This window comes from Pseudorca crassidens, chromosome 6, assembly GCF_039906515.1.
Source record: "Pseudorca crassidens isolate mPseCra1 chromosome 6, mPseCra1.hap1, whole genome shotgun sequence".
NCBI classification, from domain to species: Eukaryota; Metazoa; Chordata; class Mammalia; order Artiodactyla; family Delphinidae; genus Pseudorca; species Pseudorca crassidens.
In genome coordinates this window covers 44,307,133-44,323,401 of record NC_090301.1, presented here as the reverse complement: position 1 = coordinate 44,323,401, position 16,269 = coordinate 44,307,133, and the positions used below count along the sequence as shown (strand labels likewise).

At 37.0% G+C, this 16,269-nt stretch overlaps 1 protein-coding gene across 9 annotated transcripts in view; it reads left to right on the top strand.

Annotated features, from left to right (window-relative positions):
• Positions 1 to 16,269, top strand: part of PMS1 (PMS1 homolog 1, mismatch repair system component) — a 98,190-nt gene that overhangs the window by 49,909 nt on the left and 32,012 nt on the right. For 8 of the 9 annotated variants that reach the window (XR_010944339.1, XM_067741211.1, XM_067741213.1 and 5 more), the window contains one exon: positions 14,201 to 14,317. Coding sequence is in view for 7 of the 9 variants with exons in the window: in XM_067741211.1 (XP_067597312.1) it covers positions 14,201 to 14,317 (117 nt within the window). In the remaining 2 variants the exon portion in view is untranslated. Of the gene's footprint in view, positions 1 to 14,200; positions 14,318 to 16,269 lie in introns of those variants that run through there. The other variant, XR_010944340.1, reaches the window with a different exon arrangement.

Genomic DNA, 16,269 nt, shown 5'->3' with positions numbered 1-16,269 from the left:
ATGCCATGGAGCGGCTGGGCCTGTGAGCCATGGCCACTGAGCCTGCGCGTCTGGAGCCTGTGCTCCGCAACGGGAGAGGCTGCAACAGTAAGAGGCCGCAACAGTGAGAGGCCGGTGTACCGCAAAAAAAATGTGTTAGGGAGAAGTAAGAGTCAATTTGGAGAAGAAAAGTCTCTTGAAAAACAAAATATAATAGAAAGGTGATATATTCAGTTCGAATAAAGAAGAAAAGCTGAAATCAAATATTGTATAAAGCAGTAGCAGCTTGATTTGCAAATAACCTTTTCTGTAAAGTTAAATATGGGAGGATGTAGTGATTGCCTCAGAGATCCACTATTAAAGAGCTGATCAGAAAGACTGATCTGAAAGATTTCTATAAACAGTATTAAGAATATAAGTAATCTGGAAGCAGTCATTAAACTGGTTGAATTCAAAAAGAATTTTCAGAGGAGGTGGCTTTAGAACTGGTTCTTGAGAAAGACTTAGTGGGCAAAAGCATTCAAAGCACGTGCCAGATCAAGGAGTCATGAGAGGTCAGAGAAAGCCAGTATAGGAAAATAGATGAGGCTGGAAAGGTTGCTTGGGTCTAGATTCTAAGGGATCTTATGGACTTTACATGGGAATATGGACTTCTTGCCAAGTGGTTAACGGGAACATAATAAGGACATTTAGTAGGAGACTCACAGGATATGATAATTCTCATGGCAGTTGGAGAATGAACCAAATTATGTGTAGTAGTTGTGTAACAGAAGAAGCTGGTTCAGTAGTCCAAGCAGTTGCACAGAGCATGTAGAAAAGGGTATAGGCAAGAAAAACATTTTTTTTAATATATCTTTATTGGAATATAATTACTTTACAGTGTTGTGTTAGTTTCTACTATACAGCAAAGTGAATCAGCTATATGTATACATATATCCCCTCCCTCTTGAGCTTCCCTCTCACCCTCCCTATTCCACCCCTCTAGGTCATCACACAGCATCGAGCTGATCTCCCTGTGCTATGCGGCTGCTTCCCACTAGCCATCCATTTTACATTTGGTAGTGTATATATGTCAATGCCACTCTCACTTCATCCTAGCTTCCCCTTCACCCCTGTGTTCTCAAGTCCGTTCTCTACGTCTGCATCTTTATTCCTGCCCTGCCACTAGGTTCATCAGTACTGTTTTTTTAGATTCCTTATATGTGCATTAGCATACAGTATTTGTCTTTCTCATTCTGACTTACTTTACTCTGTATGACAGACTCTAGATCCATCCACCTCATTACAAATAACTCAATTTCGTTCCTTTTTATGGCTGAGTAATATTCCATTATATATATGTACCACATCTTTATCCATTCATCTGTCGTTGGACATTTAGGTTGCTTGCATGTCCTGTTTATTGTAAATAGTGCTGCAGTGAACATTGTGGTACATGTATCTTTTGGAATTATGGTAAAGAAAACATTTCTGATGTAGATAAGATTTGATTAGCAATTGGAAATAATCTTTCTTGCTTTAAAGACTACAAAGAGTATCTATAATCTCCCTTTGAAAATTATGCAGAGGTTAACTTATGTTTTCAAATTTTTGCTTAGTTTTTTTGACTGAACCATACCTTCTTTACATGATTCAAAATCCAAAAAGTATGAAAAGGTAGAGTGAAAAAATTAATCTCATCTTTGTCTCTCATATGCCTAGCTCCTATAAGCCCCCCTCCCATAGGTAAAGTCATTAATTTCTTTATAACTGTAGGAAAAAATAATTATGCATACTATATTCCAAAACATGAATATAAAATAAACATTTAAGCAGAGTAAAGTAAGCATATAAGATTTTATATTTTTTTTTTTAAGGGGGGAGGGAGGGGTCTTTTTTAATTTTTTTTTTTTTTTTTTCTCTTTGGCCATGTGGCTTGCGGGATCTTAGTTCCCCAACCAGGGGTTGAACTCAGCCCCCACACCTCCACCCCGCTCAGTGAAAGCACTGAGTCCTAACCACTGGACCACCAAGGAATTCCCACATAAGAGACTTTAAATATTGAACTCTTCTAAATAAATTTTACCGGTTTTAAACTCTAGGGCTGCTTAGTAAGAATCAAATCATATTAATGCTTATTATGTTAATAGAATGTGATATTCTTTTTTTTGTCTTTTTTTTTTTTTTTTTGCGGTACACGGGCCTCTCACTGTTGTGGCCTCTCCCGTTGCAGAGTACAGGCTCCGGACGCGCAGGCTCAGCGGCCATGGTTCACGGGCCTAGCTGCTCCGCGGCATGTGGGATCTTTCCGGACCGGGGCATGAACCCATGTCCCCTGTATCGGCAGGCAGACTCTCAACCACTGTGCCACCAGGGAAGCCCATGATGTTCTTTTAACAATAGTATTTGGTATTGTGATGGAATAATCCATAATTTTATACTAAACTCAAAACATTCAGCAATAAAGTTTCTATAAGCTTCTATAGCTAATGTTGTTATCATACTGCCAGTGTGGAAAGAGGTTGCCTTTTCTTATACTGTGTTTGTGCCTCTGCCCTTTTCTGAACCATTCAGTACAAATACATGTCCAGGAGTAGATAGCAGTACATACAGATCTATTATTGTAAGACCTTGGAAGTAGTTAAAACTTCTGATTTTTAAGAAATTGAAACATGAAGTTCTTAGTACATGTCTGCAAATAATGTGCGTGAAAAGTTTGGTTGCACTCTATGCCAATATGTATACTTTGATTTCATATTCTAGGAGTCGCCTTTGCTCAGGCAGTCTTATTAGCATTATAGTTTTTAGTTAATTGTTTATTATCTATGTGTAACCTCCTTTTTCCCATTATCACAAGTTGCCTTCACAGTTGAGGTTTACTAATTAAATACTGAATATTCTCATCTAACTTCAAATAGTATATGTCAATGAAGTAGGAAGAGTGGCAAGATATATTTGGCTAACTTCAATCAATTACATGGCTTGCATGTAATAATATATTTTTTATTGAGGTGTTTTCTCGCTGTCATCATCTTGACTAGAGTCAGATTCTTACTTGGCACATCCAGATGCTCCAACTTTGTGTGACCTAGATAGAAAACATATGGGGGTATGTGTGTGTATTTTTAGCACACATTAAGCTTTCAGCCTAAGGGCGAAATATATGAAAAACTTCAGGAAGTGAAAAGAAGATCTCTGTTTTAGAAAATAATACAGGATTGATGAAATGGTGGGGAAAACAAACTAAAAACTACTTGCTGTAAAAACTGTAGCACTTAAAAATTCAGTACTTTCTATATCCTTAATTTTTAATTACTATACTTAATTGTTTAGTTCTTTAATAATGGGTCCTGTTTTGAAAATGAATCTTAATTGCCTAAGTAATAGTGAAGATTTAATTTATTGGCAGACCTCTTTATTATTTATTGTTAGCCTAACTATAACTACTTAGAAAATGCTTCTAAATCAGCCCCCTGATCTGATGCAATAATTGCCCAGTGTGAAATAATGCTCTAGAACTGCTAGTAGTATTTACATTAAAAAAAAAAAAATTCACATTCAGTGGTTCTCGTGTTTCACAGTTTGTTTAGAGCCCATTTCCTCAAGTGATCTTTCTGCAGTTCTGTATACTAGCTTTTCAATAGGTCAGGCAGTGCAATAGCATGTTTGCATTAATCAGCAGCTAAGATTCCTATCTGAGGCATCACTCTAATACAAACTAAAACACACAAGATGACGTTTCCACTAGAAAAATCACAGGTTTTGTAGCTGTATTAAGTGCAGGAATTTTAAAACATTAGTTTGCTTGAAATATTTTCATGACTACTCATTTTAAATACATTTTATACATATGTATGAATCAGAGAGCTAGCTGGCTAGCTTTAAGGAGATAAACTTTTTGTGAATAAGTTTTTATTGCTCAACTACTTGTTAAAAATAACTTGTGATATAGAAAGTATGAAGCAGATGACAATTTATATACAGTTGCAGATTATTCAGAACCTTAACCTGCTTCTCTTATTTTGAGTATTTTTCCTTAAATCACCAGCTACTGGCTGGCTTAAAATAACAACCATCATAGCAGAAGCCAGCACCTTTTTGTCTTTTTACACTCACACACATACAAACACAAACACGTGCAGAGGAAATGGAAAGATTACAGTCTGACAAAAATAAACAGAGAAAATAAACAGAGTTACCACTTTACCCAGCTATTTCACTCCTAGGTATATACACAAGAAAAATAAAAATATATTTCACACAAAAAGATGTACGTGAATGTTTATAGCAGCATCGTTCGTAATAGGCAAAAAGTGGAAATAACCCACACGTCCATCATAAGAGGCAATGATACTTCAAATGTATATCCATATAGGGGAATATTATTTAGCCATTAAAAAAGGAATGAGTTCCTGACAAAAGTCCGGGACCAGCCAGCTTCACAGGTGCATTTTAACAAACATTTAAAGAATTAACACCTGTCCTTCTCAGACTGTTGAAGAAGGAATGCTTGTGAACTCATTCTACAAGACCAGCATCACCCTGATACCAAAACCAGACAAAGGCAGTGGAAAAAAAATTACAAGTCAATATCACTGATGAACGCAGATGCAAAAATCCTCAACGAAATATTAGCAAGCCAAAATCAGTAATACATTAAAAGGATCATAACACCATGATCAGATGCAATTTATTTCAGGGATGCAAGAATGATTCAGTATCCACACATCAATCAGTGTGATATACCACATTAACAGATTGAAGAATAAAATCATAGGATCATCTTAGTAGGTGCAGGAAAAGCTTTTCACAAAATTCAACATCCATTTAATGATGTTAAAACTGTCAACAAAGTAGGTATAGAGGGAATGTACCTCACCTTGATAAAGACCATATATGACAATCCCACAGCTCACATCATACTCAAAGGTGAAAAACTGAAAGCTTTCCCTCTGAGATCAAGAGCAGGAAAAGGTTGCCCACTCTCACCACTTTTATTCAACATAGTATTAGAAGTCCTAGCCCCAGCAGTTAGATAAGAAAAAGAAGTAAAAGGAATCCACATTGGAAAGGAAGAAGTAAAACTTTCACTGTTTGCATATGATATGATACTATGTATAGAAAATCCTAAGGATGCCACCAGAAAACTATTAAAACTAATAAATGAATTTGGTAAAATTCCAGGATACAAAATTAATATACATAAATCTGTTGCATTTCTATACATTAACAATGAACTATCAGAAAGAGAAATTAAGATAACAACCCCATTTACAATTGCATCAAAAAGAATAAAATGCCCAGAAATAAATCTAACCAAGGAGGTAAGAAACCTGTACTCAGAAAACTATAAGATATTGATGAAAGAAATTGAAAATGATACAAACAAATGGAAAGCTAAAACATGCTTATGGATTGGAAGAATTAATATTGTTAAAGTGACCATACTTCCCAAGGCAGTTTATGAATTCAGTGCATTGCCGTCAAAATACCAATGGCTTTTTTCACGGAACTAGAAGAAATAATTCTAAAATATGTATGGAAACACAGAAGACCCAAAATGACGAAAACAATCTTAAGAAAGAAGAACAAAACTGGAGTTATCGTGCTCCCCAATTTCAAGCTATCCTACAAAGCTACAGTAATCAAAACAATATGATATTGGCACAAAGCTGGAATTATCATGCTCCCCGATTTCAAGCTATACGACAAAGCTAAAGCAATCAAAACAATATGATAGGGAGTTCCCTGGTGGTGCACTGGCTAAGAATCTGCCTGCCAATGCAGGGGACACAGGTTCGAGCCCTGGCCCAGGAAGATCCCACATGCTGCGGAGCAACTAAGCCTGTGTGCCACAACTACTGAGCCTGTGAGCCACAGCTACTGAGCCCACGTGCCACAACTACTGAAGCCCGTGTGCCTAGAGCCCGTGCTCCACAACAACAGAAGCTGCCACAATGAAAAGCTCGCATGCTGCAACAAAGAATAGCCCCCGCTCACCGCAACTAGAGAAAGCCCACATGCAGCAATGAAGACCCAATGCAGCCAAAAATAAATAAAACATAAAAGTTATAAAAAAAAAACACAATATGATATTGGCACAAAACCAGACACAAAGATCAATGGAAGAGAATAGAGAGCCCAGAAGTGAACCCTCATGTATATGGCCAATTAATCTACGATAAAGGAGGCAAGAATACACAATGGGAAAAAGACAGCCTCTTCAACATATAATGTTGGGAAAACTGGACAGCTACATGCAAAAGAACCAAACTGAACTACTTTTTCACACAATTTACAGAAGTAAATTCAAAATGGATGAAAGACTTACATGTAAGACCTGAAAACATAAGCAGTACACTCATTGGTCTTAGCAATATTTTTTTGGATCTCTCTCCTCAGGCAAGGAAACAAAAGCAAAAATAAACTAATGGGACTACACTAAAAAGCTTTTGCACAATGATAGAAACTGTCAACAAAATGAAAAGGCTGCCTATTGAATGAACAAAGATGTTTGTCAACAATATATATGATAAGGGGTTAATATCCAAAAAGTACAAAGAACTCAACATAATAAACAAATAAACTGATTTAAAACTGGGCAGAGGATAGCACAGGGAGATCTGCTTGGTGCTTTGTGACCACCTAGAAGGGTGGGATGGGGAGGGTGGGAGGGAGATGCAAGAGGGAGGGAATTTGGGGATATATGTATACATATAGCTGATTCACTTCGTTATACAGCAGAAACTAATACAACATTGTAAAGCAACTATACTCCAATAAAGATGTTAACAAAAAAAGGCAGAGGACCTGAGTAGACATTTTTCCAAAGAAAACATATAGATGGCCAACAGGCACCTGAAAAGATGCTCAATATCACTAATCATCAGGGAAATGCAAACCAAAACCACAGTGAGATATCACCTCACAGCTGTCAGAATAGCTATTATCAAAAAGCAACAAATAACAGGTGTTATTTGAGAGGGTGTGGAGAAAAGGGAACCCTCCTGCACTGTTGGTGGGAATGTAAATTGGTGCAGCCACTAAGGAAAACAGCATGGAGGTTCCTCACAAAATTAAAAATAGGACTACCACACGATTCAGCTATTCCACTTCTGGGTATTTTTCCAGAGAAAACAAAAATACTAATTTGACAAAATATATCCACCCCTATGTTCATTGCAGCACTGTTTACAATAGTCAAGATATGGAATGGGGCTTCCCTGGTGGCGCAGTGGTTGAGAGTCTGCCTGCCGATGCAGGGGACACGGGTTCATGCCCCGGTCTGGGAAGATCCCACATGCCGCGGAGTGGCTGGGCCCGTGAGCCATGGCCGCTGAGCCTGCGCATCCGGAGCCTGTGCTCTGCAACGGGAGAGGCCACAACAGTGAGAGGCCCGCATACTGCAAAAAAAAAAAAAAAAAGATATGGAAGCAGCCTAAATGTCCATTGACAGATGAATGGATAAAGAAGATGTGGTACGTATATACAATGGAATACTACTGAGCCATAAGAAAAGAATGAAATCTTGCCATTTGCAACAACGTGGATGGACCGAGGGTATTACGCTGAGTGAAATAAGTCAGAGAAAAAGAAATACTGTATGATTTCATTTATATGTAGAGTCTAAAAAACAAAACAAATGAGCAAGCATAACAAACCGAAAGACTCATGGAGAATCAACAGGTGTTTACCAGAGGGAAGTTAGTGGTGGGATGAAAGTAAAAACAAAAAATAGTAACTATGTGAGGTAATGAATGCTTATTAGCTTGATTGTGGTGATCACTGCACAATATGCAATGTTATATGAAACAATAAGATTGTACATCTTAAATATATAGTTTTTGTCAATTATACCTCAAAGCTGAAAAAAAGATTTTAAAAAAGAAATTATTGCTCATTATCAACCAAATATTTCCATGTCCTTAATTATCCTATTGATACCAATACTGCATTCTAATTCAGCCAGCTTTTAATTTCCTAGAGGGCAAGGATTCTGACCATTTTTTTCCTTGTATGTCTACGTAACCCATTGCTCTTTTCTCTGTGATGGGACCTCGGTACTTTGATGTGTATAGGCACGTTGAGTGGACTAGTGCTTTTGGAATCTTTCAGGAAGGCTGTATTTATATAAATAGATTTATATTTGCAGTGCAGCTCCCAGTGCAAAAAGAATTAAATGTTATGTGACATACAGAAGTGTAGGTTATATAGCTGTTAATAGGACATTAAGATTTCTTTATTTGATAAGTATCACTTTGGAATTTTGCACATAAATATGTGGAGATTGAGCCTTTGATTAAAGTTTGAGTGCCCAAACTCTGAAATCACTTGAAATCACAGTTTTAACCTGAAATCACTTGAGCATAGCTTTTTTGCCTTTAAAATTTCTAGTATGGACGATGAAGATAAAAGGAACTCTGCACATTTTTACACATGAAACCAGTCAACCCAGCTAATCAGTGACTATTCCAGATGCCAATGAAATGAAGCACACTAATGACTTAATGTGATTCTTACCTAAACACATTGTGTTTAATGGTCAGAATTCAGAGGCATTGCATAAAAATTATATCTAAGCTGAAATTGTTCAGAAGTGTTAAAAAGGCAGTGACTCAAAATTCACTTGAAAAAGATAAACAGAACTAGGAAGCAGTGTCATTCAAAATGATCTTCTTTCAAAGAGCCTTGCTGCTGTCAGTATTATTTGTAACTTTTTGGTAGGAATCATTTTATCAGTATCTGTTTATAGAAATTGGAAAGAACCTCAGTCACCTATTTCTAGCCTCCATCTAGAAGGGAGAGAATATGGAAGTTCCTGTGACCTGAGCTGAGTTAGAATCATCATTAGTGGAGTATATAGCTGGTGGCTTTCTACATCCATCTCATTTTAAAACATGTAAATAATATTCGTTATGTGACAGACACTAAATTTCTGAGTTGAACAGCATAAAAGTCCCTCATCTGGAGAATCTATCATCTCATGCAAGTTAACACTCAGTTACAGAATTTGTTAGCTCCTATTTTTTCTTTAGATCATATAATATTAATTATGCCAGCTTCTTCCCTTACTATAAACTCAAAACTAAATTCATATATTTTATGTTTTACCCTCTCGTGTAAAATAAATTAAATTGTATCATTACTGTAAGATACACCTGAGATAGTCTGTAAAGTCTTTAGCATTGTGTAGCTAAATAAAACTGGATTTTAAAAAAAGAATGAAGTACTGATACAGCATGGATAAAACTTGACAAAGTTATGCTATAAGTGAACAAGCCACTCACTATGTATCGTATGATTCCATTTATATGAAATACCCAAAGTAGGGAAATTTATAGAGACAGTAGATTAGTGATTGCATAAGGTGAAGGTGCAGGGACATGGGGAATGACTGCTAATGGGTACAGGGTTTCTTTTTGCAATGATAAAATTGTTTTAAAAAATTAAACTGTGGGGATTTAGTTGCACAGCTCTGTAAATATACTAAAAACCATTGAATTGTATACTTGTATACTTTAATTGTATCATGTGTCAGTTCTATCAGAATAAAACTATTATTTTAAAGAAAAGAAGGAAAAGCAAAGTTGTTTTGGATTTCCTAAAGGAATAGACAAAGACTATAATTTCTAACCCATGTAGTGGTGTGAGAACCAGCAGTCTTAATATTTAAAAATAAAGAGCTAGTTTTCAACTCCACTAGGGTTACTTTTCTCTAGAAAAAAGTATTCATTTGCTCACTCCTTCAACAAATCGTTTACTGGGCCCTTCTGAGTACTTGACACTGTTATTGGTACCAAGGATTCAATCACATTCCTGATTCTTCTCCTTTTCTTCCTCTCCCTATGCACTGAGTCACAAAATCACATCAAGTCTGTTTCATATCCTTTAGTCTATCTCTGTTTTCTTTTACTCTTAGCAGTGTGCTTGGTTCTGTTACCCAGTCCAGTGATTCTCAGCCACAGTGTTAATATTAGTAAGATACCAAAGTTTGCAAATGTTTTACCTTTAAAAAAATAAGATTAATAATCCTGTAAATGTCACTTTTACTGACTTGCGTTCCATTGTATTTTTGTGAGTGGAAGAGAAAGCAATAGTGTTATAGCTAGTGTGCCAGGAAAAACACACAGTCGTCAGTGTCTATGAGACTATTTTGCAAATGTGAACCTCATCCATTTTATGTGTCCTCAATAAAAGTTGAGAATCTCTGAGTTGGATTATTACAGTCACATTTTTTAATCCATATTGCTTTAGTTTCAATTCTCACTAAATCATTCTTGCCAAAGATCTCTTTCTTTTTTTTTATTGAAATATATTTGACATAAAACATTGTGTAAATTTAAGGTATATAACATGTTGACTTGCTACTGTATTATTGAATATAATATGATTGCCATTGTAGCAATAATTGTACCTCTATAACATTAACTAATTTTTCTTTTTACTGGTTGGAATAATTAGGTTCTAGTCTCTCAGCAAGTTTGGTGATTGTAATACAATATTATTATCTATATTCACTGTACTGTGCATTACATCTCTAGGATTTATTTACTACTCATTGCAAGTCTGTACTCTTAAATAACATCTGTCCTATCCCCCCAACCCTTATGCCCTGGTAACTACCAATTTTACTCTGTTTCTGTGAGTTTTTCCTTAGATTCTACATATGAGTGATGTCATACAGTGTTTGTTTTTGTCTCACTTATCTCACTTAACAGAAAGTCCTCAAGGTCAAAAGATCTAACATCCATATCTGATCATGGCATTTTCCCAATTAGATTTGTACATTGATTCTGCATTGCATATAAGAGAAACTGTAAACTTCTTTGCGTGATATGCTAGGTCATTCATGATCTTGTTCCTGTCTATCTGTCCAGCTTCATCTCCAGCAAGGCATATTTTCTATGCTTCCATACCTTTGCATGTGCTCTTCTACCTGTCAGGAATGCCCTTCCCATAATTTGTGGGTGGCAGACTCCTTTCAAGTCTCACCGTACATGCAGTTGCTCTGTGGAGTAGACTTAGGTTTCTTCTACAGTGTTCCCGCTGTGTTTTGTATTAGCGGTTTTCATAATGCATTATAATTATTTTAATACCTTACTTTCCTTTGGTATTTTTAGCTTCTTGAAAGCTGGAACCTTGTCCTTCTATCTTTGTATTCCCAGCTTTTAGCATGGAATCTGGTACAAAGTAGATGTTCAGTAAAATATTTGCTGAATAAATTTAGAAGTTTCTCCAAAAATTTTAATTTAGCCAGAGCATTTATATATTATAATATGTGCTGAAATAAAGATTAAAAATGTGGGGCTTCCCTGGTGACGCAGTGGTTGAGAGTCTGCCTGCCGATGCAGGGGACACGGGTTCGTGCCCCGGTCCGGGAAGGTCCCACATGCTGCGGAGCGGCTAGGCCCGTGATCCGTGGCCGCTGGGCCTGCGCGTCCAGAGCCTGTGCTCTGCAACGGGAGAGGCCACAACAGTGAGAGGCCCGCGTACCGCAAAAAAAAAAAACTTATGTGACATCCCATGTTTCCTGGAGCAGTTCCAATTTTAAATAGCGTATTGGCCTTTAAGTGGAAATGTAGTTACCAAAACATAATATTTTTAGAAATATACACATTGAACCTATACCTTAATTTTTTAATTGTTTACAATTTACTTTTCTATTTGATTTCATGTACTTTAGGTCCTTTTTTCTAATTGAGATCACTTTCAAAGCAATAGACAGTGAAAAGTTGGCATCTAGGACAGAACAGTACCTAAATTCTAGTTCTGTCATTTTGCTGGGACTAATTACTGCACATCTGTATTTATATGAATATTAATAAATAAAAATTATCAGAAATTTAGAAATCCTTAGGTATAAGGATCTGCATAATACGGTTAAGGTTGGTACTGACAAGCTGCACTCTCAAAAATATTCTGACTTCAGGATGCTATAAGAGTAGCTCCCAGTCTTTTTTGGATTTCTGTTATTCTGGTGTGGTTTCTTTGATTTGGAGACCCCGATTCTTCTCCTTGCCCTCTTCTAAAGGTAAATTATTTATTTAACTTTAAATGAATTTTTAAAATAATTTTGTCTTGAGAGTGTATTAATACCCTCAAACAACTGGAGATTTCATGACATATCACATAATCATACATGAAAATGCGTTTGTCAGAGACACTATTTGAGAATTCCCAATTAGGGTCTGAAGTTGGCTGTAACTTATTACTATCCTTGACTAGAGAGGAGAGAGATGTTCAAAGTAAAAATTTGGAACCAGAAGGTTAGGGTATGAATCATGATTCCATGATCTAATATCTCTGTTTCTTTGGGTAAATCAATCTGAGCCTCAGTTTCCTCATCTGGAAAATGAGATAATAATACCTGCCTGAAATGGTTGTGAAAATTAATGGTTTCTAGAATAGTAGTGCCTAGTAAGTAAGTTCTTCATAAATTGTAACTCCTACTTGATTAGTATTAATAAAACCCTGGGAATAGGTAAAAGGTTTTCCTGTTACACTAAATATTGGGCAATTTTTCTTCTTGAGCAGTTGTTACACTATCTGTTTTCCCCAGCAGGTTGGTCTTTGAGATTCTAAAAACAAAAGTGGCTTACAGATGATACATATCAAGAAGCAGAGTCAGTGACTATTGTCATCTTGTCCAGAAGAGAACAGCACTTCGCTGCTATCCCCTGACATGCCAGTTAGAGAACAACATGAATTCATGTACTTCCCCTTTCGTTTTATTATACATAATATTGTTAGTACTTCTTCCTGCCTACATAGGTTCCTGGTCATGTTAAGGAATTTGTTTGACTAGGATCCTTTGATCTAGCCGGAGTGTCTCTCTTTTAAACCTTCTCTACAATCAAATATTTAAATCAATGTCTTTTTACTTGGAACAAATAACCTTTCTACATTACAAAAAAAAAGAGGGGGAGAGAAAGAGAGAACAAAGGAGAACTTTCTCAACTTCCTTCCATTGATTCTACAAACCTACTTGTTTGTATACCCATTCTTCCCTCACTGCTTTTTGTTCAAGTGTGTCATCAAGGCTTGCCTTGATCCACCTGCCTCCAGTTATTGCTGTTTGCTTTCACTTTACAGCCAAACTTCCTAAAAGAGCTGTCTCTTTCATATGTTCCCCCTATAGTCACTGTCTAGTAAGTAAAATTTGGCTTCGTTTACTCTGCTTCCTGAGAACTGCTCTCATCCTCCTGATTGCTAAATCCTGTGGCCACATCTCTTTTTTTACCTTGGTCTCTCAACACTGGTCACACATAACTACTTCTTTCTTCTTAAAAAAACTTCCTTGTTCTATGCACCATACTGTCCTGTGACTCTTCTTGCCTCTGTGGCCAATCCTTTTCAGTCTCCTCTTCTTCCTCTGTCTGCCTCTTGAATGTTGATGTTTTCTCCTAAGCCCTTTACACATTTTCTTTAGGATTTAGGGGGTTCTAAGTGAATATTTGTTGAATGAATGATATGTGTCTGTATTGGTGGTTTCTCAAGAGATTTGACTATAATTGGACCTCATTAACTGAAAAAAATTCAGTATGTGGTACCTGATCATACACTTCACAGCCAAACTTTGGTGCAGTCTCTCTGGACTATGCTTCTCTTAAACTACCCTACTGGATGCTTGCAGTGAAAAAAATCCAAGCTCATTATTCAGCTTTTATGTCTGTAAGGTTCAGTTAGCTTTTTTAAAGTTTTCTGTGTATAAAAGGTAATTATAAAGGTAATTTTAAAAAGCATGCATTATCCTAAATTTTTATACCAGTTTGACTATTTACAGAAATCTTATAGCATAGGTGTCTGTCTTCAATAAAACAGTAATACTTTACTTGGAGTAGCGATTTAATTTAAATATACTCTGAAGTATATACTCTGAAGTTTAGGATTAGAAGAGGGGAGAGAATTAATATTTAATGAAACTGTTTTATGCCAGACACTGCCTATGTGTTTGCCTACATCATATATTTTCATCTTCCAACAACTCAGGGAGATAATTATTCTTAGTCATGTTACAGAGAGAAGAAAATTGAGGTTAAGGGGAATTAAAATAGATTCTACACTGCAGCATATATAGCTACTAAAATTTGGAAATGGAGTTCTGTCAGACATACATATCTTATAAATGATGCAGAAAATATAAGCTAGGGATGAATGCTAAATATAGCAATAATTTGTATAAGTACTTGAGTTTACTAAATCCAAATTGTGTCAAAAGTTGTCTGTGTTATTTTGTCCCTAGGCAATTATTTGGCAGAAAACTAGAGTATCAGATCATAAAATGGCTCTCATGTCTGTTCTGGGGACTGCTGTTATGGGCAACATGGAACCCTTTCAGTACCACTCTGAAGAATCTCAGGTATACAACAAAAATGTTCTTTAATAATTCTAATTTACCAATGAAACTGTTAAATTATTTCCTTTTTGTGGGGTTGGGGTTGCAAGAAGTTTTTCTTTTAAAATTTTAACGAAGTATGTGTATAAGGTACAAAAAGAAAATATGCACAGAGCTCATATTAAACCTCTCTTCCCAGCCCTGCTTCCTGTTTTTATCTTTTCTGTTTATTGTTTAATTTTAAGTATCGTGGCTACATTAATTTTTTAAGTGATTTTCAATTTAGAATCTTCATCTGTTTACTTTCTACAATGAAAGAAAAGAAGTTGAGCTCTCTTACCTTTGTTTTCCCTTTTCCATCCTAGATGTATGTATTCCAGCTTTATTTTCTTGATCTGTCAGCTTCAGACAGTCTTCTTCAGTCCCAATAATATTGGATGAGGTTATTAACACTCCCAATCTTACTTCTACCTGCTCTTCTCCCTCTCAGTCATGTCAGCTCCACTTTCATGTTATATAGCTTAATAACCTGTTTTCTTATGTAACCATCTTTTGTTTGTTGGAAGAATTTTAATTATGTAATCATCTTTTATTTGAAGATTCATTCTAAAAGTTGAAAGCTTATATGGAGTATATATTACTATGACTTCTCTGTTCTCCTTTTCTTTTTTATAATTTGTTGCAATCTCTTTTCTGCTACTAGTTCCCCTCCTATCCTTTTTTGCAGTATTGAGTTCTTAATAATCATCTTATTGGAGTCTTGGATGGGAGCTTGTGCTCAATTAATGTGTTAAGAGTTCTCTCTCCTGAGGAACAATTCAGGCCACCCTTAGTGGCCATGATCTGACATGGGTTCTATTTTTCAGAGCTCTCTTAATAGTTGTTTAATAGTTTAGACACTAGTGCCACCTTGGACTGGTCATGGTGGCTGACTTGGGATAATAAGGGTACTGTCTAAATTCCCCTGGGTTCCCTGTGGCTTCCTGGAACTTTGTTGCCTATGCTGGTAACCCAGGAAGCTTGTGACAGGAGATCCAGACATGATATCTGTGGTGTTGTGCTTTAGAGATTCTACCTGTCATAGTTTGGTCTGAAGACCAGCAGCATTGGCATTACTTGGAAGCTTGTTAGGTGAAGAATCTCAGGCCTCATCCCAGACATACTGAATGAGAATCTGCACTTTTTTTTTTTTTTTTTTTTGAGGTACACGGGCCTCTCACTGTTGTGGCCTCTCCCGCTGCGGAGCACAGGCTCCGGACGCGCAGGCTCAGTGGCCATGGCTCACGGGCCCAGCTGCTCCGCGGCATGTGGGATCTTCCCGGACGGGGGCACGAACCCATGTCCCCTGCATTGGCAGGCGGACTCTCAACCACTGCACCACCAGGGAAGCCCAAGAATCTGCATTTTAATGCGGTCTCCGAGTGCATATTCAAGTAGGAAAAGCACTGATTTAGACCTTGGTTAGTTATGATTCCATGTGTGATTGGAACATGAGTCATTCCTGCAGTTTGGATTTCTTTTCTTTGATCTGTATTGAGATATGTTGCCAGATCTGTGCATGTCCATTGATTTTTTTCAATAAATTTATTTTATTATTTTATTTTTATTTTATCTGGCTGCATTGGGTCTTTGTTGCTGCGTGCGGGCTTTCTCTAGTTGTGGCGAGCGGGGGCTACTCTTCCTTGCGGTGCACGGGCTTCTCATTGCCGTGGCTTCTCGTTGCGGAGCACGGGCTCTAGGCGTGGGGCTTCAGTAGTTGTGGCATGTGGGCTCAGTAGTTGTGGCTCACGGGCTCTAGAGCGCAGGCTCAGTAGCTGTGGCTCACGGGCTTAGTTGCTCCGTGGCATGTGGGATCTGCCTGGACCAGGGCTCGAACCCATGTCCCCTGCATTGGCAGGCGGATTCTTAACCACTGCACCACCAGTGAGCCCCATGTCCATTGATTTTTAAATTTTATCTTGAGATAGAATTGTACA